This window comes from Rattus norvegicus, chromosome 15 (genome assembly GCF_021556685.1).
Source record: "Rattus norvegicus strain SHRSP/BbbUtx chromosome 15, alternate assembly SHRSP_T2T, whole genome shotgun sequence".
Classification (NCBI taxonomy): Eukaryota; Metazoa; Chordata; class Mammalia; order Rodentia; family Muridae; genus Rattus; species Rattus norvegicus.
This window is the reverse complement of record NC_141548.1, coordinates 28,252,501-28,277,907: the sequence shown is the minus strand read 5'-3', so window position 1 is coordinate 28,277,907 and position 25,407 is coordinate 28,252,501. Positions and strand designations below refer to the sequence as shown.

Below are 25,407 nucleotides of genomic sequence, written 5' to 3'. Positions count from 1 at the left end.
GAGAAAGTTTGTCGTGAACTTTTGTCCAGGAGTTATCCAAGGACGAGGCAAAAAGTGCAGGGCTCGTCCGGGATTTGAACCCGGGACCTCTCGCACCCAAAGCGAGAATCATACCCCTAGACCAACGAGCCGTAGCACAGTTCTGCTCTTTCGTGCTCGTCAGTCTAGCATGTTTTGACATAGGCTGTCTAGAGGCTTCAGCGGTTTCTTTTCTCTTTTCGTCTCTCACAGAGGAAACTTCTTTCGTATTATTTAATTTCCACCCTAACTTTGTCAAGTCCCACCCATTAATTCCGGACCTATCCCTTTTTATTCTCTATCCACGTCCGGGACAACTCAAGGCTCAGAATGGGATCAGAAGAGGCAGCTTTTCAGATTTCAAGTCACAGGCCTGCCTGATCACTTATTCCAGAAGGAGCCCGGAGCGAGCCGGCTTAGCGCTGCGATCTCCGGGTGGAGCCCAGCTGCAGGGTACTTGCGGGCACAAAAATCTTACAGGCAGGCGGGACAACAAAATACTGAGGGCAGGAGGAGGCTGCGAGTAGCCAGTTAGACTGGCGGCCGATAAGTTTGCTCTTGTCTTGTGATTCTGTAGACCTTCGCGGTTTTCCTGAATCAGAACTGCGTTTTCAACCTCACTCCCTTTGTTTACAAAGTATTCCATCCGACCTGGACTCTACACTCTTCCAGCCTCGTCTCCAACACAGGTCAAATGCTGCATGAAATACCTAAACGAGTAAAGTGTCTCTTTGCCAGTTAGTGGGGCAATCGCCGGGGTCAGTTAGAGGTTTTGTTCGGCAAATCAGGGTCCTGCGGGTCATCAGAGCGCTAAAAACGGGTACACAAACATGTCCACAAGGTTCTGTACCTTGCGGTCTTTGATGTCTGGACTTCGGACAATGGGCAGCACAGTAGACTCGAAAACTAAAAGTAAACAACGAGAGAGCCAGAGAAACCAAACTCCAAGATTCATTTTCTTTTTCGTAACTGTTTGATTACAGGTAGGTAGTGATTGCGCGTTTTGACCATTTCCAGAGAGGAGAGATTGTTGATAAGTTAGGACGATCAATAGTGGCACGTTGAACAAAGGACCGGAGTTTATCTCAGGAAATAGCCCAAAATACAGGCTACTCCTTCGAGCCGGAATCGAACCAGCGACCTAAGGATGGCTGTAATGAACCTGCTACAGTCCTCCGCTCTACCAGCTGAGCTATCGAAGGGAAGCACGGGGATCCTCCTTCAGAAAGTGGTATTCAGTAGGTAGGTAACCACCGCGGCCTAGGCCCGGCGGATGGCAGTGCGTGACTGGTGGGTGCCTTGAGCGAGAAGCTACAGACGCCCTGCCGGGGTCGCGGTCCGGCCCTCCGGACGAAGTCAGAGCTCTGAGGACGCCCGCCTCCGAGTGCGTGCGTGCAGGCGGTGAAGCGAGCAGCCGAGATCCGAGAACGAGCGCTCTGCACCCAGTCCGCGCGACACTCTACAAACCCACTCTGCGGGATGGCATGGATTGATGCCGCCACAGCTAGGAAACCCAGGGACTGGAGGCGTGGCTTGGCGGTAGCGTGGTTAGCCTGAGATCCCAGGTTTAGCCTCAGCACCTAACGATAAAGAAGCTCTTCTGAGAGAAAGGCCATTCCTCTTACAGAAAGTCATAACCACGGCCTCTTTGAGTTCATTCCCTGGTTTAGTGACCAAGGTCTCACGTCAACTGCGGTACTCTATTTCCTGCGCGAGACAGTGAAGTATGGAGGCCTGTGTGCGGACTTAGCCTCCCGGTACAGCACGCGGTTGCCAGTCCTCCCCCTTTCCCTCCGGCCTAGCTCTTGCAGGGAGGTCAACCTTCTCCTGCGTCCAATCTTAGCGCGGTGCGCTCAGCAGGCTGTCGGAGACTTTGTTAGAGCGCAGAGTGCGGACCTGCACTCGAGCTCCGCAGCGAGAGTAAAATTTTATCGCGTCTTGCTTGAATAACTTGGCGACAGAGAGCTTTGGGCTAGGAAATCCGGAGCTCAAAAGTCTACGTTGACCTAGGCCCCAGCGAGATTTGAACTCGCGACCCCTGGTTTACAAGACCAGTGCTCTAACCCCTGAGCTATAGGGCCACACGGACCGTCCTTTCTCTCTTTCTTAGAAAAGGATACAGTGCTGGTTCTTTGGACTCCTGCCTGTGGGACAGAAAGAAAGCAAAATCAGACTGTATTTTAGTCCATTCCATTTCAGTGTTGGAATTCAGTCTGGGCTTGCTGGGAATGGCATAGTGGTGGATTCTGGTAAGGAGAAATATGACCGCCCCCTCACCACCACCACCACCACCACCACCACCACCACCACCACCACCACCACCACAGAGTCCTCCCCTCCCCCGCACGTCCTTCGGACAGTGAAATCCGGAACAGAAATCCAGCGCAGGGGAAAAAGCCTGCCACAGGCTGGACGAAAACTGACGCTCTCACACTTGGTTTTTGTCCTCGACTCCAGGCTCCTGCCACACGCCTCTTACCTTCCTCTCAGAGTCAGAACAAGCAATTCCCAAATCTCCATTTAATGCATCCCTTCACTCCGAATTCTCCGAATTGCATTTCTGTGTTAGGTCCCACACTAGAAACTAGACAGGGATTCAGTTTTGTTTTTTTGTTTTTTTGTTTTTTTTTTAAATCAATGTATTTCGCTGACTATTATTTCCTCGAGTTTTTTTGTTTTGTTTTGGTTTTCTGTTTGTTTATTTTGGGGGATTTGTTTGTTTGTTTGTTTTACTTATATTTTGTGTACCACGAGAGTGCCTGGTGTCCGTGGCAGGCAAAAGAGGGAGCCAGAATTTCTTAGTTATTGTAAGTTGTTGGGAAGACGCTCTCTGATAAGAAAAATAAGTGCCCTTAAATACCAAGCCAACTCTCCAAGCTGGAGTTGGAATCTTTGATCTGAAGTCATGGTTCATAAGTTTGTGGGGAGAGATTTTTTTCAATTTTATGAAACCGAAATGAAAAGCAAATGAACCCAGTGTAACTTGTAAGTAAACGATTTGGAGGGCCCTGAGAAACGGCAGGCTAAGTCTCAGGATAGAGAAGACTGAGATGTGTACAATCGGGAGGCCAGATGATGATAATGGACTGAACCTCTGAACCTGTAGCCAGCTCCAATTTTAAATGTTGTTCTTATAAAAGTTGCCTTGGTCATGGTGTCTGTTCTCAGCAGTAAAACCCTAACTAAGACATCTTCAGGAATTGAATAGCAGACAGAAAACGTCTGTGTTTAGAGTCTATGAACTAAGGTCATGTGAGATCATAGTAAGTAGGTCTGGGAGTACAGCTGAATGGTAGAGCTCTTTCTGGAACTGCGAAGTCTTCGGTTCCATTTCCAGCATTGCAAAGACAAATAAAACAAAATAAGAAAAGTTAAACTGGGAGCTTAGCATCTATTTGTAAATCTGGCAGTAGGGTCTTAGCTCTAGCAAGGATCTTGAGATCAGGGGCAGCCAAGGATACACAGCAAGGCACAGTCTCCATCAGTCAGTAAGTAAAAACTAACGTCTTAATGGGTTACTATCGTTTTTTTAAATTGCTTATTTTATGTGTGGATGTTTTGCCTGTATGTATGTATGTATGTATGTATGTATGTATGTATGTATGTATGTATGTTTGCATGTCTGGTGTCGGTAGAGCCCAGAAGAGGGAACCTGTTTTCCCTCCTAATGAAGTTACAGACTTGTGAACCATGTGGGTGATGGGGTGCTGAGCCAGTCTCCAGTCCCTAAGTGCTTTTTGGGTGGGGGTCTTTATGTAGTCCTAGCTGGCCTGGAACTCACAGAAATCTTCCTGCCTTTGCCTCTTCCCCCAATTCCACCTGGCTCTACAATTAATTTTTTCCTTTTAAAGACCTTTATCTGCTTGTGCACTAAGCCATCTTGCCACTGCCAACTAGAGTTTTCTTTTATTCTTTGTTGTTGTCGTGTCTGTATGATATGTTTGTGGAATTCAGAGAACAACTTTGTGGAATCAGTTTTCCTCTACCTTTATTTACATGAATTCTGGGGACCAAAACTCAGGCTGTCCGGTAAGCAAGCCACGTAAAGACTCACCAAGCCATCCCAAATGCCCAAAAATTAAAAATTAAAAAGAAGTTAAAATTCCATAAGTCATCCACTAAGTTATCACTTCCAAAATGTCTATATTCTTGGCTGAAGAGATGGTGCATCCGTTAAGAGCACTTGCTGTTCTCGCTGAGGACCCAGGTTCCCAGCATTCACCTGGTGGCTCGAAACTCTTTATAACTCCAGCTTCTGGTAACTCGATGACCTCTTTTGGCTTCTGAGGGCTCCTGCACACACGTAATACACATATTAGGCTCACACATGTATCCATAAATAAAAATGTAATTTTTTAAAAGTTATACACTCTGGGGGAATCTCTGAACTGGATATTTCTCAGTTCTTAGTGTCTTTCAAAGAACAAGACACTCCCTGTGCACAAGGATAGTAAAATCCTTTCTGAGAAGAGCAACAGATTCAGAAACAATAACAATTTTCTAGTCTTAAGGGAATAAGGGACAAAGGAGCTAGACAGACCCCTGATAGGGAGACAAATGTGGCAAGGGACACAGATATCTAGCAAAGATGGTGAACTTCGTCCTCATCCTCAAATAGTTCATACAGGGCCAGTTTTTCCTCTGAAGTTTCGGATCTGTCAGAAGCACTCTACCTCTTTTGTTTAGCCTGATCCATCCCAAACGAGTGGACGGGCCCCATTCCACACCACCAAAACAGCTTAAAACCCCTAACCCTCCAGGGGAAAATAGATTTCAGTTTCTGGTTCCCTTTCCCACTTTGTGGGGAGTCTTTCTGTAGTGTGTCTCCCCCACCCGGACCCCGTGTGAATGCACACACACTCGCTAACTTCTTCAAAATACCTGTTGCTACCTGCTGTGTCTGAGATGTCCCCTACCTTTTATGTGATAGGTGGAGAAAAAGAAGTGGATCGTGACCCCTAGAAAATAACAGAGCTGGGCTAGGTCTGGGGGGCTTCAACTTTGATTGCACTGTTTGCAAAAGAGGTGAGCAAGGACTGGGGATATTCAGCCTGCCCGCTTACTCCCTCTTTGTGGAAATTTGCCTCCAAGTATACTGCATTTGGTCAAATGGAAGATGTGATTTGAATATTACCAGGAAAATACTATTTCCGTTTAAAAATGCAAAATTCGTTCAAATATTTCCCAATCCTAATTCTTTTGCTGGAGCAGTCAACCCGTTTTTCTAGATAACAGTAGAAGGTACAATTCTCAGCTACTGCTACACACACAAACAAAAGGGTCAGATCACCAAAGCCGTGTCTTGTGATTTACACCAGCTGTGATCAGGAGCCGGGGGACTTCTTTCCTGCGCAGGGAACACGGAGGCCTGTGTTTGGTGGGTCCCATGTAAGAAGCTCTAATGAACGACAACTGCGGTGTCGCCACTCTTCCTGAAATCAGGGGACTCATTTCGTCCCTGCGCCGCAGCTCCTGATTCCAGATCTGTGAGCCTCTAGCGGGGGAAGGGGACTTGGTACTGGGGTGAGTGGAGACCAGAGCACGGTGACATCTCAGAATCCTGGATGCCTCCAGCACCACCCTGCTTCACTCAGTTTGTAGGAGTCCATAGGGAAGGGCGCCTCTGTCATCTCCTTCCGCTGCCACCGGCCACCACGGCTTCCACGCAGTGCACACTGTGTCTGCAGCGGCTGGCGACACACTGGACAAACTTCGGTAGAGGAACAGATCAGCCTGCAGACAGCTCTCTCTGGGGTGCGGCCAGCAGGGTTGCGGACCCCCCTCCGGAGGTTGTTCGTTTAATCCGCTCACTCTAGCGCCCAGCCAGCCCTTTGGAAAAGAAAAAAAAGAAATCCTTTAAACCTGGGTTTCAGAGCGCAGTTTAAAGAGAAATTGAATCATGTAAATAGTTAGTGTACACAAGAAAAGGCAAGCGGATTGGTAGTGTGGCCGAGCGGTCTAAGGCGCTGGATTTAGGCTCCAGTCTCTTCGGAGGCGTGGGTTCGAATCCCACCACTGCCAGTGTTTTCTTTCCCAGTACTGATTGAGTTCGTCTCCATTCTCTCTTTGGTGTAATATGACAATGCTCTTGTATTTTCTGAGCACCTACTTCTACCTCTAGACTGGGAATGTGACCAGAAAAAGGACTCAAGCTAACCGCGCACTACTCCATCCTGCCGAGCTCTCTGTGGAGCTCAGCCTGTTATGTATTGCAGAGCTGAAACTGCTGTCTCTTGCCTGCCTCTGAACTAAGTTTTATGACAATATCTTTCTCTCACCTGCACTTCGGTCTCCCTCAACGTCCTCTATCCCCTACACAAACCACTAGGAAGTGCTGTCAAAGAATTGAGCCAAGCTAAGACCAGAACCAAAAGTCCTGGGGTGAATTTGAAGTCAGAGACAGCGCTGTTTTTCTGTTTGCTTGTTTGGGGCCATTTGTTTGTTTTCAGCAGAGTCTGGGGTAAGCCTAACCTGGTCTGGAACTTGATATGTAACTGAAGATGACTTTTCAACTCCTGGACCTCCTGCCTGCCCCTTCCACATGCTGAGGCAAGAGGCCTGGCCCACCAAACATTGCCAGAATTTGAGGTCTTTTAAAGAAACCTTCTCTCGTGGTTCCTTTCCTAACCAAAGGTAATAATAATAATAATAATAATAATAATAATAATAATAATAACATACTCCAAATATTGTCAAATGGGACCTTGAAGAGCCATTTTGGTTTTATTTTATTTTATTTTATTGTTGGTTTTAAGAGTTTTAGAATATGGTACTATAGCCAAATCTGGTACAGTAGTCACTGAATAGTTCAAGCCGGCCTCAAACTTACAGCAACCAGACTGACACAGACTGCCGTACGCTGGAAACGTGCTGTGCTGGTTTGAAAGAAAAATGGCCACCACAGCTCCAGTATCTGAACACAAGTTGGTGACACTGTTTGGAAAGGTGGTACAAGCTTGCTGGAGGAAGAACGTCACTGGGAGGTTTTGTGCACGCATAGTTCAGCCCTCCTCCTGTTTGTTCTCTCTGCTTTCGGTGACAGTTGAGGGTGTGATCAGGATTTGTTGCCATGCTTCCGCTCTTATCTCTCTGGGACCCTAAGCCCATATGGAGTCTGCTTCCTACAAGCTGCCTGGGTAATGGTGTTACTTACATACATTACAACAGCAACCGAAAGGATTAAGACCCTTGTTTCTTCCTCCCTCTCTTCTAAGTATATCCTTGCCTGTCTCTTTGTATCTCTAGTTCCTACCTCAGGTACTTGGTGTTTCTCTTAGCTCTTCTCATGCTTGTCTTCCTGAGCCTCTGTTTTAACTTCAACCTCTCCTTGACTCAGGTAACCTTCTCCCTCCATCACCCTCTCCAGTCTCCCCCCTCCATCACCTCCTTCAGTCTCCCCCCTCCCTCCCCCCTCCAGTCTCCCCCTCTATCACTCTCTCCAATCTCCCCCTCTATCACTCCCTGCAGTCACCCTCCCTCCATCACCCCCTCCAGTCTCCCCCTCCATTACCCCCTTCAGTCTCCCCCTCTATCACTCTCTCCAGTCTCCCCCTCTATCACTCCCTCCAGTCACCCTCCCTCCATTACCCCCTCCAGTATCCCCCTCCATCATCCTCTCCAGTCTCTCCCTTCATCACCCCTTCCAGTCTCCTCCCTCCATTACCCCCTCCAGTCTCCCCCTCTATCACTCTCTCCAGTCTCCCCCTCTATCACTCCCTGCAGTCACCCTCCCTCCATCACCCCCTCCAGTCACCCTCCCTCCATCACCCCCTCCAGTCACCCTCCCTCCATCACCCCCTCCAGTCACCCTCCCTCCATCACCCCCTCCAGTCTCCCCCTCCATCATCCTCTCCAGTCTCTCCCTTCATCACCCCTTCCAGTCTCCTCCCTCCATTACCCCCTCCAGTCTCCCCCTCTATCACTCTCTCCAGTCTCCCCCTCTATCACTCCCTGCAGTCACCCTCCCTCCATCACCCCCTCCAGTCACCCTCCCTCCATCACCCCCTCCAGTCTCCCCCTCCATCATCCTCTCCAGTCTCTCCCTTCATCACCCCTTCCAGTCTCCTCCCTCCATTACCCCCTCCAGTCTCCCCCTCTATCACTCTCTCCAGTCTCTCCCTTCATCACCCCTTCCAGTCTCCTCCCTCCACTACCCCCTCCAGTCTCCCCCTCTATCACTCTCTCCAGTCTCCCCCTCTATCACTCCCTGCAGTCACCCTCCCTCCATCACCCCCTCCAGTCTCCCCCTCCATCATCCCCTCCAGGCTCCCCCTCCATCACCCCTTCAGTCTCCCTCCTTTCCTTCCATCAAGCTATTACTCTTGTTTTCTTACATTCAACCTCTTCGATCTCTGCCTCTATGTCTTTCCCTCTCCCTGTCTCTTCCTTCACCTCTGCCTGTCCCTCTCTTATCCTTTCTACCCTGTTCTCCCTCCTTCCTTCCACCTTTACTCTTTGGTTGGGGTGGGGGTGGAGGGAAGGGGGAATACAGCCCCTGGGTCCTCCCCTTCCCCCATGGTGATGTTAATTTCCCTTTTCCTCTCCCCTCATTTTCCCACTGTTCTTTTTCCAAGATGACTTACTGAGGCTGCTTTTGCTTTCCCTATCTACCTGTCCCCCCAACTCTTCCCCAGTCCTTCCTCTTTGCCCTTTTTGTCCCTGTCCCCCTCCCCTTGACAGGGTCTCACAATGTAACCCTAGAAAACCTGGAACTCACTGTATAGACCAGAACAGCCTTAAACCCACAGAAATCTGCCTGACTCTGCCTCCTGAGGGCTGGGATTCTCGTCTTGTGCCCATTCTCTCGATCTGCCCTCCTTTCTCCCCTCAGCCCCTGTGTCTCTTTTTGTTCTCTGAGGGCTTGTTAGGCAATGTTTGTCTCTGGCTCCTTATGTGTTTCCTTGCAAGTATGTGACAGTCCCCTCTCTCCTTTTCCTCTCCCCCATTTTTCCTTTTCCCCGTCCTCCTTTCCCCACCCTCTGTCACTGTCTTTGTAGCTTATTCTCTTTCTGTCTTTCTGTCTCATTTTCTCACCTTGTGTGGAGGAATGGGGACAGAAAAGACTCATTCAAGCTGTTTCTTGCACTTGTGAGAGAGGTCCATCACTGCTAGCAAGATGAGGTTACCCCTCAACGTGCACATGGTAGCATGCTGACCTCCACTCCTGTGCCTTAGCTCACTCAGACCTATGCATGTTTTACCACACTTGAGGGAAGAGTGAGGGTCACCTACTTTCAGTCCGTCATTGCTTTGCTACACTTGAAGGTAAAGATCAGAGAGGAGCTAAAATGGGGACTTCGAAATAGCTCAAGTGGCCTGGGAGGATGGGGGCTATTGAGTAATCCAAGCTAGATTGGATAGCAACCGTGTTCTTGTGGAGCCATCCAAATTCACGGCCTTCTCACCGGCACTGTTAGTGGGTGCTCTTGCTGGCTTTGCTCCCAGGTCGTATTGGACCTCAGCTGAAAGATGAAAAGGCCCGACCTCTTACAGGTGGAGAAAGGCAGTGCCGGGACCAGGAGGGGGTGGCCTCTGAGAAGATGGAGTGGCTAGCTACCATGTAGTGTCCAGTTGGAACTGGCCACGACCAAGGACTCCAAAGGGAACCTCTTCCTTAGGAGCACAGCTTTCTGATGCTTGTGAAAAAGGAAGGGGCCACTTCCCTTTGGGGCAGGATGCCAGGCGAGCCTTCCTTTCTTCTCAAGCAGCTTCTCTCAGTGCCAGTGTGTGGCCACTACACCAAGCTAAGAATCCACTGCTGAAGGAAAGCAGTGTCAATGTCAGGCCAACTGAATCCCCCTGCCTCAGCATGGTCCTGGTATTCTGTAGCCTTCAAAAGGCACCATGCCTCCGGGTCAGGTGTGGTGGCCCGCACCATTTATCCCAGTGCTTGGGGTGGGGGGTAAGGCAGAGGCTCGTGGATCTCTGAGTTTTTAACCTGCCTGCTCTACCCAGTGACTTTTAAAGCTACATAGAGAGACCCTATCTCAAAAGCAAACAAACAAACAAATAAAACAAAACACCAAACAAAAGGGTTGAGTGAAGTTTTTATAGTAACAGAACAAAGGAAGTTGATTACGAGATAATTAAGTTCACTGGCGGAAACACTGGGAAGGCAGGTTGCGTCAAACAGGGAAATCTCTGTCAGCCTCAGGTGCTATCTGAACAGTCTTAGCTTTTGGGTTGGGGGAAGCAAGCTAATGGTGTGTTAAAAGTCTGTGTCAGGACTGGGGAAATATTCAGTAGCAAAGCACTGTCATGCAAATGTGAGAACTTGTGTGCAGATCTCCAGCTCCTGAGTAAAGCTGAAAATGACATCACCTGTCTGGGAAGTGACATCACCTATCTGGGAAATGACATCACCTCTCTACAATCCCAGCAGTTCTAGAGTGAGATAGGAGACAAAAACATGAAAGAACTTGAAGAACAAGAAGAAATCCTGCCTCCAACAAGGTGCAAGGCTAGGACTGACACTAAGGTTGTCCTGTGAGCTCCATGTATGCACACACACACACACACACATACACACACACACACACACACACACACACACACGAAAGAAAAGCTTCTACAGTAAGTAGTAAGTTCCCTTAGTGTTGGTTATCCCTCTCTGTATTGACTCCTTACCTGCCTCTTTCCCATCCTCTGTTAGTCTCCTCCCTGTCTCCATAACTATTATGCTTCTTCTCTGGAAGATTCTCCACTCCCTTCTATACTTGATCTCTGTGGTTGTGTGGACTCTGGCATTGCTATCAACTGCTGCATCCACACATAGAACACACAACATTTTTATCTGTTTTGGATTCGAGTTATCCCACTTGAGATGGTTTTATTTCTCCACCCATTTACCTGCAGATTTCATGAAATTTAAAAAAAAAAACAAAACAGCCAATATATCCTACTGTGTAAATGTACCATATTTTTCTTTATCCATTCATCAGTTAATGGACATTTAGGCTGTTCCCAATTTCTGGCTATTATGAATAGAGCAGCAATGAACATGGATGAACATGTGTCTGTACAGGATGAGGCAGCCTTTGTACATGCCCAAGAGTAGTATAGTTCAATCCTGACGTAGATCTATTCCCGGATTCCTAAGGAACTGCCACACTTTCCACAGTGGCTCTACAAGTTTGTACTCCCACCAGCAATGGATGGGTGTTTGCCTTATCCCACACCTCAGCAGCATAAGCTGTCTTTGGTTTATTGGTCTTGGCCATTCTGACTGGCATAAGATGAAATTTCAAAGGATTTTTGATCTGCATGTCCTTGATTAAAGATTTTAAACATTTCTTTAAGTGTTTCTCAACCACCATTTGCATTTCAACCTTGGGAATCTGCAGTTCAGCACCCCGTTTTTAAATGGGTTATTTGCTCCCTTGCCTTCCAGTTTAGGGTTTTGTTTGTTTAGTTCTTTATACATTTAGATGCTAACATTCTATTGGATACACAGTTGGCAAAGATTTTCTCCCCTTCTGTAGCCTGCTGCTTTATCTGATTAATGGTGTCCTTTGCCTTACAGAAGCTTTTCAGTTTCCCGAGGTCCCATTTATTAACTGCTGTTCTTTTTGTTTTGTTTTGTTTTGTTTTCGGAGCTGGGGACCGAACCCAGGGCCTTGCGCTTCTTAGGCAAGCGCTCTACCACTGAGCTAAATCCCCAACCCCAACTGCTGTTCTTAGTGTGTGAGTTTTCAGTGCTCTGTTGAGGAAGCCTTTTCCCATGCTAATGAGTTCAAGACCATTCCTCGATTTCTCTTCTGTCAGATTCAGGCTGTCTGGTTATGGGCTTTGGATTGTCTTTATTGGTTCGTAAATTGCCCTTATTATACCGAGGTATGTCTCTTAAATTCCCAATCTCCCAGGAATTTTTCAGGAAGGGATGTTAAATTTTTAATCATGGTGGATAGTCTTTTCGGTGTGCTCTTGTATTCGGTTTGCAAGTATTTTATTGAGAAGTTTTTCATCTGTTTTCATCAGGACAACTGGTCTGTAATTCTTTATTGGATCTTTTCATGGTCCGGGTATCATGGTAATTGTGGCCTCATTAAAGAAATTCGTTTCTTCTGTTTCTATTTTGCAGAATAATTTGAAGAATGTTGGCATTGATTCTTCCTTGGATGTCTTCCTTCGGCATTTAATCCTTCTGACCCTGAGCTTTTTTTGGTCGGGAGATTTTAAAATACTGCTTCTATTTCACTGTGGCTTTTGAATCTTCCTAAGTCACTTATCCGATCTTGACTTAACTTTGGTTAGGTTGTATGCATAAAGAAATGTATACATTTCTTTGAAGTTTTCCAGGTCGATGGGGTACAGATTATTGAATTATGCCTGTGACTTCCTGGATTTCCTCGTTGTCTGTGGTGATGTCCCCCTTTTCCTCTCTAATGTCATTAATTTGAATCTTCTCTCCATCATTTAATTAACTTGCCTAAGCATTTATCACTTATATGGTGAGACCCTGTTTCAAAAAAAAAAAAAATCACCAACCAACCAACCAGAAACCTGTGCTCTAAATGCAGCTCTTACCTTTTAAAGTTGATTCTCTTAGGTTTCTGCTGTAGTGACAGGAGACTGGTGGATGTAGGGCAGAAGACTAATCAATAGATCTAGTGCCCTTACAAGATGAGGCCAGAGGTCTAGCATGCTCTTCTCATCTATGGAGCCAAGTGAAAGACTCCAGGAGGCAAGCAAAGAGCCCTTGCTGGGGACCTGGCTGCAAAGACCCCTGCTCCCAGCAGCTTCTATCCTCAATCATGAGAAAATAAATGTGTCATTTGTGATTTTTAAAAAAGATTTTACTTACTTATTATATGTATATAGGTAAGCACACTGTCACTGTCTTCAGCTACACCAGAAGAGGGCATCAGATCCCATTACAGATGGTTGTGAGCCACCATGTGGTTGCTGGGAATTGAACTCAGGACCTCTGGAAGAGCAGTCAGGTGCTCTTAACCGCTAAGCCATCTCTCCAGCTCTATTACTCATTTTCTTTAACCCTGAAAATAAATATTTGCTTTTGTAGTGTGGTGGCCAAAACTTGAGCTTTGACCGGGCTAGATAGGCAAGTTCTCTGTCACCAATCTATCTCTACAGCCCACCTGGTTCGTGGCAACTTGTGACAGCAGCCTGGGCGGAGCTAAACTCCTGTTAACTCGTTTTGTGACAGCACAAACTCGTTCCTACGTTGTTAAAAACTTAAATGGGACAAAAGAAGAGACTAATTTTAAGGAATCTGTCAAAACGAAAACAGGACTTCTGTATCCCAACCATTATTCTAATGTAATCTTCCAAACTGTGATCCTCTGTGTTCTTGAACTTCTACATCCACAGTGTCTGGAGTAGGAGCAGGTTGTTTCAGACTAAGTTGAATTCCTTTTGGAGTTCATTATCAGTTTGCATTTCCTGGGATCCCCATAACCCACATGGTATTTGACATTCCCCAGAGACTGGTTGGTTAATTCTGCAGAATTAGTTTCTATCTTTAGGGAGATATTTCTGATGTTAATTTTAAAAAAAAGATGTATTTATTTTTATGTATTTGAATACACTGTCACTGTCTTCAGACACACCAGAAGAGGGCATCAGATCCCATTACAGATAGCTGTGAGCCACCCTGTGGTTGCTGGGAATTGAACTCAGGACCTCTGGAAGAGCAGCCATTACTCTTAACCTCTGAGCCATCTCTCCAGCCCCAGATGCTAATTTTTAACTAACATCATCAGTATTTCTAACCACTTGGTCATCTCACAGAGACTTGATTGCCACGATGAAATATTTACTCAGTTTCCCTCTCTCCCTTTGGAGCACGATCAGTGAGAACTTTCCCCCATGGGCTTGGGTGTTTGAACACTTGGTCCCCAGTTGGTGATGCTGTTTGGAGCTGACTGTCCCCACCACAACAGACTCTTATCCCCCTGGAGCTGTGAGCCAAAATAAACTCTTCCTTTATATCCTGTAGAATTTCCCTCTCTTATGACCACAAAGGTAGAAAATGTTTTAACTACGACTACTAATGTGAAGAAAAAAAATCTATTAGTTACTTTATGCGCCTGCGTTTTGCGGTCATAGAACAACAACAACACATGTGTTTAGTGTGGGTCAACACTGAACTAATGAAAACGGTTAATTGGGGGATGGGGTTCGAGTGGGTATGAACAAGGGGAGGGGGGAGTAGGGCTTAGTTTTCCTTGTGTCACTGGAGATACAAGTGGGTTTGTGCAAGTGCTCAGTGCGCTACCATTGCTATACCTAGTCCTGTTAACCTTCATATTGTTATAGCTTTTCTTTTGAACCATGTGCAGATACCTTAAAGATACAATCTAAAACATCCTAAGCATATACAGTCACATACAGAAGCACATTTTTCCTACTATGCTCTACTATTACACAACCAACTAGGTTTGATTGTATTATTAGCCGAGGGTCAGAGTCATTTCCACACAAGCTTAGCACTTAATTGCAATGCTTAATCTTTGACAAAGGTGTCACAAACATATTCTGGCGCCAAGAGCCTCTTCGACAAACAGTTCTGGAAAAACTGCATGTAGAAAAACGAGACTACACGTCTTACCCTGTAGAAAAACTCATTCTAAATGGATTATATACTTTAATGTAAGACCCGAAACTTTGAGATTGATAAAGGGAACAGAGAAAATGCTTCAAGGATAGCTAAGGACCTTGGGAAAGATTCTAACTGCACAGGAAATAATCTTAATAGTTGACACAGAAGATTGCACAAGATTAAACCTTTTCAGTGCCACAAAGGAAGCAATCTTTGTAGTGAAGAAACAGCCTGCTGAACGGGGAAAAAATGTTGCAATGTCTCATAGGAAATAAATGTTAAAAAAAAACTATACAGAACTGCAAAGTTAAATACCAAAAATTATATGACTAATAAATGACCTAATGAACCGAGTACATATCTCTCCAAAGAAATGAAACAAAATGGCCAATAAGGATTTGAAAATGTGTTTAATGTCCCTAGATATGAGGGAAAAAATTAAAAATTACTTTGAGACACCATGTCACCCCAGTTGGAATCATCAAGCAAAAAGTGACAGCAAAGGTTAACCAGGATGAAATGAAAGAGACATTTTTATTTACTCCTAGTCAGAATAGAAGTGGGTACAGCCAATATGGAAGTCAGGGGTTGGGGATTAGCTCAGTGGTAGAGCACTTGCCTAGCAAGCACGAGGTCCTGGGTTCAGTCCTCAGCTCCGGAAGAAAAAGATGATATGGAAGTCAATGTGGAGACTCTTCAAAATACCGAATCCTACCATAGAATCAATCCAGCCTTACCTCAAGGTCAGTGTAGCACAGAGATCCTCAGCTACCAGTGTTCATCGCTGCTGTATTCATAGGAGCCAAGAAATGGAGCCAACGAACAGCCACAGATGTACAGGGAAGGAGAACATGGGTGAGTATACACAATGGAATTGTCTTCAGCTGTCATACAGAATGAAGAACTTACGACATTCATAGGCAATGGAAATAAGACAAACTCAGAAGACAAACATTGTTTTTTCATATATATGGAGTCTATATTTAAATTTAAACATACATTGTACCCATATGTATATATGTAGGATGTGGGAGTAGGAAGGTGACTGAAAGAGAGAAAGACTAAGGGAGGGGCAGCAGAACGGGTAATAGGACGTATGTGCAGTTAAATGGGAAGGTGGAAGGGGAGACACAAGATGCTGGGATACGGGGAAGTGTAGGAGGGCAAACAAAAGTAAATAATAAAATCATAACAATATGCCTTGTGGAAATGTCTTAAGGAAACCAATTTCTTTATATACTAGTCAAAATTTAAAATTTTTGAAAAACTAATTCTGTCTGTAATTTAAAAAAAATAGTTCTGTAATTTAAAAAAATCTCATCTTATTTTTAAGTATTAGAATCCAATCAAAAAGTTTTATTTTGAGGCAGAATCTTATTCTGTATCCCAAGCTGACCTCAAATTCATGCTAATCCAAGTACTGGGCTTACAGACATGAGCCTCTAGGTCCCTCTTCAGTTTACACTTTTGTGTGGAGTTCTCTAGACAGCGCTCATACGCCTTGGGGCTTCTCTTTAGATGCACCCTTCCCTTAGCTTAGCAGGTGAGGGCTCCCACAGAGTCTGCTTTCCTGTGACAGCTCTGCCTGCCCTCCAGTCCGCTCTTGCTCCTTCCTTACAGTTCAGTGACGGCTCGCCTCACTTTGCCCAGCTTTCTTTATGGCTGTCTCAAATGCTCTCAGAAGGATTATGTCCAGCGAGGATGGAATCCAGTCAGACTGACCCTGGACGGCCCCAGGTGTTCTACGTGGCTCAAAACCCAACTCATGTTTATTTCAGAGGAGCAGCTGCTCTTCCAGTCTGGGGATTCAGAGTAGGTGAGCGCGCACCCCATTTTTAAGCATTTTGCATGTCCCAAGCGTTGTGACTCATGTCACAAATGCAAAGGTGAAAGCTTGGTGTCCTTAAGGAGGAGCCAAGAAAGAAAGGTTGTGATGTGGTCGGCTAAGTGTCAGGTGGGAAAGAAGTCGGCAGGAGCTGTCATGGTTCTGGTTGGAGAGTGGTTAGAAAGGTGAGGTGGGAGAGGAATGGGTAGGAGAATTGAGTAAACTGAGGGCTGGACCTGAGCAAGAAGCCACCGGGTCTTTAGGGAGGGGCGTATGGTACGTAGAGATGATCGCATGTGAGCTGCTGTCCAGAACCCCTGACGATGTTTTGGGTGTGTGGAACTCCACGTGACTGGTCGGATAAAGGATATAGCAGGGAGACACAGGAGCAGAGAGATGGTACTACCTCATCACACCCTTGGGTGTCCCATTATTTTCCACCATAGAACCCAAGGGGAAGAGTCACGCCATCATTTTAAGTCCTCAGGGTGAAGAGGTGAGCTCTATGTTGCTTGGGTTACAGACATTTCCCCCCCGAGTGTCATGAGGAGCAAGGCAGTTGATCCTGGTCAGATGTCTCGCGTTGCCATGATTGATTACATGGTCGTTACAGTTGCCAGACTTAGGATAGTTGATGTCAAATGAAGAAAACATTCTTTGTCTCCCTCTCTGATTTACCGGGCACAGGGTCTAGAAAGTTATCGTAGACCTTTGGGGCACGTTTGCACCCCCACCCTCTCTCTTTTATCGTCTTGCTGTTTGGGTGATTTCTCTCTCCCCAACCCTGCTGCTCCTTATGCTCCTCACGTCTGGATCAAGTCCTACTTCTCCACTGGAAACCAAGTGGCACATAGAAAAGCCTATCTTGCAGTACAGAGATTTATTAGAGACCAATGACTTCAAGTGTTTTTCCCCTGCACTTGATCTAAACCCAGGAGCCAGGAAGAATGGGGTCTAAAAGCAAAACAATGGACATTCTATTCCTAAAACCCATCAAGACAAAAAAAAATACAATGTTTTTCAAGCACTAGAGAGGAAAACATCTATTGGTAAGTGTGTTTTACTTTTAAGGTAACTGGCCATGTTCGCCCCTTGCCTTCCAGTTACGTTCTTACAGTGACATTTTGGAATGCCGAGAAAATTATCTTCCACATGAACTGTGCCTAGGTCAGCCTAGGAGCCATTCTATCTACACAGAGAGAGACTGAGTCCTGATGTTTGACTTGCTCCTGGCATAAGAAGGGACAGTATACCCAGGAACGGTGTTTATTCTCCTTTCTGTGACTTCAAGGCCAACCTGGTCTATGTAGCAAGGTCCAAAGCTACTTAGTGAGTCTCAAATTACTCGATCAGACAAACAGAACAAAGCAAAACCTGTGAACAACAATGTAACACCCTCCTCAGGGTCAGGAAGCCCCTGTGCTCACCAGGCAGAAGATCAGTGCCAGAGGTTATGCCAGGGAGAAAATCCCAGGGGAAGAGGCCTTACCTACCCTTCTCTTGTTTTCCCAAGTGCAGAATACATCCCTTGGATCCGGGAGGATACCAGGCTACTCTTGGTTTAGCAGTGCGGGCTGCTGGAAGGATGGGAGGATGGAGGTGATACTGACTTACAAACTGGGAAAGAGAAATACTTCAGGGTCTCTGCTTATGATATGTCAAGGGCATCCTGGAGCAGGAAAGTCATCCCCCCGTTACATCAGAGATGAGAGGCTCAGTCCAATGAGGCGGCTTCACCAGGAATGACAGAGGACCAGAAAAAGATCTGCTTCGAGATGGCCGGTGCCTTCCCGTTACACTTCATCCTTACTTTCTGTTCTCAGGTCAAATGCTTTGCGTCTGTGGAGAATATTCCTTTCCCCTCAAGTGCTTGCTCCAGAGCCTGTATTTTACGCACCTCTTTCTAGGGCTCATGATTCCCAGTCTTCTTACCGTTCTCTACAGACCAGCAGCATTCCTTCGCATTGGACGGTGATCCAGCAATGTGGCCTGTCTGGATTGAGGAGTACAGAACGCGTTGCATGGTGAGAGCAGAGCTAAAACTGTAGCCCTAACCTGCGCAGTGCGATTTCTGTGCATGCTGGAGGGAGGAGGGCCAGCGAGGGAGCCCCTGAGGTGAATAACCACAAAGCTTCTGTATCCTAGACCAAAGGGGCAAATGCTCCCCACTCCCACATCTAAGATCCAGGGGTGAGAGCGGGGACTAGAAGTCAGGGGTCTAACCTTTTCTGGGGATGGGGTGGTTGTCCTAAAATGTCACAACAGGAATGGGGTGTGTTCAGAACAGTACAGCTTGGGAATAAGCAGTGTTCTTAAAGTCAATCCTGATGTTTTGTTACTGGGAGTTTTTAGTTAGTTTTCTCTTACCTTTAGATTGTGTTTTCCGTATCTTTTAGTGGTGACTTTTACAGACAGCACTTTAGAATGCCATCCATTTGACCATTGGTTTTTTGGTTTTGTTTTCTTTTTAAAGTTTGTGGGACTGGAAGGTCTTGAATCAACTTCATTTCCACTTTAATTAATTATAGCAGGGACTTGCAATTCTGTTTCCAAAAGTCTAGTGGAGCCTGCTTTCAAAAAGGCTTCAGACTGTGTCTCAGAAAGGAAAAAATGTCACAAATTGAAAAGGGCCTCATGAGCTTATATTGATGTTAGCCAGGGCACTTAGCTTTCATCTAAGTGGACAGATCAATAAGGCTTCCTGCTATAGTCTCCTTTATATGGACTATGGTTACTTCAGAAATGCAGGCAGCTTGTGGCGATCTGAGTTCAGTTATCTGAGTTCAGATCTGAGTTCAAATCTTGGTTTATTGTGAAAATTCTCCATAAAAAGGGAGGATTGGTGTATAAAATGTCCCAGCTCTCCTACTGATTGTTTAGTTGGGTAATTAAAATGCAAACAAGGGCTCAGTCCCTTGATCTCTTCCCAACACGGGGGGGGGGGGTTGGGGGGGGATGGGGGGGGGAGGATGGGGGTGGGGGAGTAGGGGGTGGTGGGGAACCAATCCTGGACTTACACTTTCATCCTGATTTTCTCTGCCACTTTGTTAGGTTGACATAGGAAACTTTTGAATCCTTTGTCCTGTTATTTCTCTTGCTCCTTACTGAAATTTGTAATGAGTGTGTGTAGAGACACAAACATTCTAAGGCAGGAAATCAACTGGCCCTCTGTTTCTTCACAAAAATCACATTCTCAGATTTTCACCCGATTCAGATGTTCAGAGATATTTTCCTCATCGTAATGAAGAAGCCGTCATCGGTCAAGATTTGAGAATGAGATAGGCGAAGACACAGGCTCCTGACATTTTCTAAGACAGCTACCCTTTAGGGAAAGTTTCTCTGTAAGCAGACAGTGACCTTGAGCTTCAGGGTAGGAGACAGAGCGTCTTTTCCTCACGACCACGTTACCTGTTATCTTACAGCTGGGGAAGATAGCAATGGCTCCCAGCGGGAACCAGAGTGATGGCACTACGGAGTTTGTCCTGGCGGGCTTCCCGAATCTCAACGGCACAGGAGTGGAAGTGTTCTCCGTGTTCCTTTTCATCTACCTGTTGACTCTAACGGGCAACATGTTGATTGTGGGGGTGGTGGGAGCTGATCACCGCCTGCAGACGCCCATGTATTTCTTCCTGGGTAACTTGTCCTGCCTAGAGATTCTGATCACTTCCGTCATCATCCCGAAGATGTTGAGCAATTTCCTCTCGAGGCGGCACACCATTTCCTTTGCTGCCTGTATTACTCAGTTTTACTTTTACTTCTTCCTGGGGGCCTCTGAGTTCCTACTGTTGGCCGTCATGTCTGTGGATCGCTACCTGGCCGTCTGCCGACCTCTGCATTACCCCTTGCTCATGAATGGAGCCGTGTGTTTTCGGGTTGCCTGGGCCTGCTGGATGGGGGGACTCCTCCCCGTGCTCGGCCCCACAGTGGCCGTGGCCCTGCTTCCTTTCTGCAAACAGGGTGCCGTGGTTCGGCATTTCTTCTGTGACAGTGGACCCTTGCTTCACCTGGCTTGTACCAACACCACGAGACTGGAGGAGGCTGACTTCGTCCTGGCCTTTCTTGTCATTGTCTCCTCACTCACCGTTACTGCTGCGTCTTATGGCTTCATAGTCCTGGCTGTCCTGCGCATCCCCTCAGCTTCGGGTCGGCAGAAGGCTTTCTCCACCTGTACCTCCCACTTGATGGTGGTGACCCTCTTCTACGGGAGTGCCATTTTCCTCTACGTGAGGCCATCCCAGAGTGGCTCTGTGGATACGAACTGGTCAGTGACCGTGATAACAACATTTGTGACCCCTCTGCTGAACCCATTTATCTATGCTTTGCGCAACGATCAAGTCAAGGAAGCTTTGAAAGAGATGTTCAGAAAGGTAGCCGCAAAGCTTTTTGAACAGACTTTACTTGGGGATAGTTTGAGAAAGAAGACAGTGAGTTGAAGGCGAAGGGACTCAGTTTCAGGTCCACATATTCCCAGCATTCCCTTCCTCATGAGAGGAACCACAGTGAGCTTCAAGGAGAGCAAGCCTACACTTCTCTCTCAAGCAAAAATGGATTGACTACATTATGCCTTGTAATAACCTCTCAGACTATTTTCAATATCTTATTTTTTTAATTATGTGTCTATGTGGGGGGATATGGGGTACGCCCACCAGAGACTAGGAGTCAGAGATTCTCTGGTAGGTAGACAGGGAGAAGAGCAGTGTCTGTGTAATAAAGGTGACCAACGTCCAACATGGCTGGCTTTTCTCACCCTCCTGATCTGTTACAAAAACTTGGCAGCTTAAAACAAAGGTCTGGAAAACTCTTTTCCCCTTGCCAAAAGGCCTCTGGCTGATAGACAGTTACGCAATAGCTATAGGCCAATCAGCTAGTCTTTCTTCAAACTGATCCTAAATTAGGGGAGTTTGGTGCCCCCATAGACTCGTGTGTGTGAATGCTTGGCCCATAGGGAGTGGCACTATTAGGAGGTGTGGCCTTGTTGGAGTGGGTGTGGCCTTGTTGGAGTGGGTGTGGCCTTGTTGGAGTAGATGTGGTCTTGTTGAAGGAAGTGTGTTACTAGGGGATGGGCTTTGAGGTTCATATGCTCAAGCTATGTCCAGTGTGACACACAGTCTCCTGCTGCTTATGGAGCAAGACATTAAGCTCTTAGCATCATGTCTGCCTCAGTGCTGCCATGCTCCCCACCATGATGGACTAAACCTCTGAAACTGTTGCGCCCTCCAATTAAATGTTGTCCTTTTGTCATGGTGTCTCTTCACAGCAATAAAACCCTGAGACAGGAGGGAAACTCAGACTGAGTTTTTGGCTTCTGAGTGGCCGCCATTTTTACAGTGGGTCTCTTTCTCCACGTGTTTCCAGCATGTGTGTTTTCTCACCCACCCCAACCCCCATTATCTTTCTTCAACTGCTGACTCTGTCTGTTCCCATTTGCGGAGTTTGAGATTTCTCCGCTGCCACCTGTCCCACTCCAGACAATTTTCCTGCCTTCTAATCCGTTAGCTGGCAGAGAATCTGAAGCTGATCAGGACTCCCTGATTGTATCACACTCACGAGTACAGGTGAGCAGAGAGGACACAGTGGGTGCTGGGAGCCAGTCTCGGATTCTCTGAAGAGCGGCAAGTACGCTTGATTGAGACCTCTCTCCCGCCCAGCTCAAACTATTTGATACATCAAGACCAAAATTATCATTTCACCTTCCACCCGCCGTCATCATAACCGAAGTGCTTGAATATGTGTGCATTTATCTGGAAAAATCTGTTAAAATATTCCTAATTCAGTATTTAGGAATATCTGTGTACATCCTCTGTTCAAAGGTTAAAATTTGATTACACTTTCAATAAAGTTTTCAATTATGTATGCAAACCAATAGTATTAGAAAAATATCAAAGGGAGGCCTGCCGAATGCAGCTAAATTGGTAGAGTGCTTGCCTAGCATGCGTGAAGTTCTGGGTTTGAGCCCTATCACTTTGTAAACTAGATATGATAATGTGTTTCTTTAACACTGCCGCTTGGAAGGGATCAGAAGTTCAGGGTTACTTTCACCTACAGTTTGGGATATATAAGATCCCATAAATGATGATGATGATTTAATAATAATAATAATAATAATAATAATAATAATAATAAGAAGAAGAAGAAGAAGAAGAAGAAGAAGAAGAAGAAGAAGAAGAAGAAGAAGAAGAAGAAGGGCGGGGAAGATGACTCAGTGGGTTAAAGCACTGGCTAGGCAACTATGAGGTTCTGAGTTCAAATCCCAAGCACCTATGTAAAAGGCCAGCAGTCCTGAGAGAACCTCACCTTCAGTATTGGGAGGGAAGAGAGAGATGCCAAGACGTCACTGGCCAGTCAACCTAGTGAAAATGGTGAGCTTCCAATTCAATGAGAGACCTTGTACCTACGTGAACGGAGTGCATATATAGAGAAGCAGGCATTCACATTAAATACATACATACATACATACATACATACATACATCTTAATGCACACAAACATACAATCTCAAAAAAATATTATGTAGTATCTTCCATATAGCAAGCTGTCTGACTTGGATAAATTAAGAAGAAGGAATAGAGATGTCAGTCACCAAGTTTACTAGTAGACAAGGAGACCGCTTAAGATCAATCCTCTGGGGTTGGGGATGTAGCTCAGTGGTAGAGCGCTTGCCTAGCAAGCTCAAGGCCTTGGGTTCGGTCCTCAGCTCTGAGGGAAACAAAACAAACAAACAAAAAAGATCAATCCTCTGCCTCTTGTCTGTGGGAGTAGAGTGGCCATGACACAGGCTGAAACAGATTTCATGTCCTGCCTGTGGCGGTTTCTCAGTGTGCTGCTGTAGCACTTTTTAGGACACCCCGACTCTTTGCTCCACGTGTGCAGTCTGCCAGTCTCTCTTTGCAGTATTTCAAGTCAGCACATTCTTAAAGGCGTTTACCCACAGACTTCCAAAGGCTGTTTTGGACAATGTTAGCATATTCATTTCTGGTTTTCATCTGATGTAAACTACCAAGTAGTTTACAAGTAGTTTACAAGCCAAGGCACATATCTGTGTCCGAGACGACGGAAGTCTCCCGCTGTTTATTTAGTAGGGATGGCTCACGCACCTACTCCTTGACGGTTCCACTTGGGAGGCCGTGGGTTCCAATCCAGCCAGGGCTACATAGTGAGACCTGGTCTCAAAATGGGAAAAGAAAATAAAAGTCCAAAAGGCACCTTCGAAAGTTAGCCTCAGCAGCCTGGTCTACATAGTGAGTTCCAGGATAGCCAGGGCTTCACAGATGGTCCCTGTCTCAACCAACCGACCAAGAAACACATAAAGTCAGTCTCAGAAGCCCTGGAAGATCCCAACTACACCGGTATTTGACCTTTTCCCTTGATATTTCTCTTTGGCGGTTTTAATCGTTTGGTTTTGTGTGAGAGAGGAGAAATAAGAAAAATCTCGATCCCCTTTAAAAAGAAATTTAAACCAAGCTATGACACTTTTAAGTCAGTTTGACATAGGCGACAGTCATTTGGGAAGAGGAAAGCTCAACTGAGAAAACGCCCTCATCCAATTGGCCTGTGAGAAAGAAGCCTTTGGTGTGTTTTCTGGTTTGATGATTCAAGTGGTAAGGCCCAACTCGTTACCGCTGTTCCTGCTCCACAGAGCCCACCGGAGATGAGCATTCAGACAACCTTTGTAGCCAATTGAAATTCTTTATTCCAGTTGGTTGCTAATATCATGACCTAAGCGTAGCCTGGAGCGCACACAGCATGGGGTATTGAAGGAGGAATCCTGGCATCTTGCTTAGCAGCGGGTGGGGAGCTTTACAGAAGCAAGCATCTTGACAGAAGCACCTTGTTCTCCCGTTCCTAAACTGGGGCTGGGTAAATTTTCCAGGGGATTCTTCGTCAAGGGGACCAAATTCTAGTTAAACCGGAAATAGCCTCCGCAAGACTACAAGATGGAGGAACTGTGGCGCTGCCTCGCGCAAGCCACGTGAAACAAGTCAGGAAGCAGCACCCCTCCGCTGCCTCTGCGTGAGCTCCAGGCTCAGGTTCCTGCCTTGAGTTCCTGTCCTTCCCCTGCCCCACCCCCCAAATGAAGGACTACAAGCTGTGAGATGAACTGTAAATTCTTTCCTTCCCAAGTTGCTTCTGGTCATGGTGTTTTACTGTGGTGCTTTGGATGAGAATGGCCCCCATGGGCCCGTATGTTTGAATGTTTGGTCCCCAGTTGGTGACCTGTTTTGGAAGGATTAGGAGGCGTGGCCTTGTTGCAGGAAGTGTGTCATGGCATGCTCTTTCTGCCTGTCACTTATAGATCAGCTGAGAGCTCTCAGGGCCCCAGCACCATGCCTCCCTGCCTGCTGTCATGCTCCTCAACGTGGACCGTGGACCAGGTCATGTTCACGGACCAACCCTGTGAAACGGTAAGCAGCCCCCAAAGAACTGCTTCTTTCTTTAAGTTGCCTTGGTCATGGTGTCTCTTCATAGCAACAGAACAATCAGACATGTATCATGGGTACACGGACCTTACCGAAGACGCAAGCTTCTGAGGCAACCAGACCCTATGCTGTCAGAGCTACAGACGGCACATTCTGTGTGATGCCATTGGCTATGCATTCTGAATTCCTTAACTCCCTCCATAGCCTCTAAGTTATCACATCGACAAAACTTCCTCACAGTGTAGGACCCCTCCTCCCTGCTGAAAGGCCTAAATGGGTACCTTTGCTGTTTGGGGGGTGGGGTGGGGGGTGGTCTGAGGCCTTTTCCTTTGTAGCCCACCATTCTGTCTGGCATCAAATAAAGCTTGTGTGCTCGAGGACATCTGCATGGCGTTTCTCTTGAACCTAAGACTTTGCAACAACTGGCCTCAGGAAATAAACCATTACCTACAGTGACCAGTCCAGGAAGCCAACCCTACTATTCCTAAATCAGACTTAAAGGGACTCACAGCCCCCTCGCATCCAGTCCAGGAAGCCACACAACTCATTAAAAATAAGCTCTAATCCAGGAGGAGGGGAAACCCTGA

The 25,407-nt window shown here is 46.4% G+C and overlaps 1 protein-coding gene, 1 long non-coding RNA gene and 4 other non-coding genes across 9 annotated transcripts; 2 read left to right on the top strand and 4 right to left on the bottom strand.

Annotated features, from left to right (window-relative positions):
* Window positions 1–59: 59 nt before the first annotated feature.
* Window positions 60–131, bottom strand: Trnap-ugg6 (transfer RNA proline (anticodon UGG) 6). The gene has a single exon. It is a non-coding gene; the product is annotated as a tRNA-Pro (tRNA).
* A 1,000-nt stretch (window positions 132–1,131) lies between these two features.
* On the bottom strand, window positions 1,132–1,220 carry Trnay-gua4 (transfer RNA tyrosine (anticodon GUA) 4). Its single transcript is given in 2 exon segments — window positions 1,132–1,167; window positions 1,184–1,220. It is a non-coding gene; the product is annotated as a tRNA-Tyr (tRNA).
* An 806-nt stretch (window positions 1,221–2,026) lies between these two features.
* On the bottom strand, window positions 2,027–2,099 carry Trnat-ugu4 (transfer RNA threonine (anticodon UGU) 4). Its single transcript has one exon. It is a non-coding gene; the product is annotated as a tRNA-Thr (tRNA).
* Window positions 2,100–5,957: 3,858 nt separating this feature from the next.
* On the top strand, window positions 5,958–6,039 carry Trnal-uag3 (transfer RNA leucine (anticodon UAG) 3). Its single transcript has one exon. It is a non-coding gene; the product is annotated as a tRNA-Leu (tRNA).
* Window positions 5,985–22,260, top strand: Or6s1 (olfactory receptor family 6 subfamily S member 1). Of its 4 annotated transcripts, XM_087585584.1 has the most exons (4): window positions 5,985–6,651; window positions 16,199–16,394; window positions 18,311–18,427; window positions 19,826–22,253. In XM_087585584.1, the coding sequence occupies exons 3-4, from the start codon at window positions 18,386–18,388 to the stop codon at window positions 20,834–20,836; spliced, it is 1,053 nt and encodes a 350-aa protein (XP_087441710.1). In that variant the 5' UTR covers window positions 5,985–6,651; window positions 16,199–16,394; window positions 18,311–18,385; the 3' UTR covers window positions 20,837–22,253.
* LOC134481960 (uncharacterized) lies at window positions 15,310–20,405 on the bottom strand. The gene is made up of 2 exons (XR_015638740.1): window positions 18,771–20,405; window positions 15,310–18,396 (listed from the first exon to the last, which is right to left on the bottom strand). It is a non-coding gene; the product is annotated as an uncharacterized LOC134481960 (long non-coding RNA).
* Window positions 22,261–25,407: the final 3,147 nt, after the last annotated feature.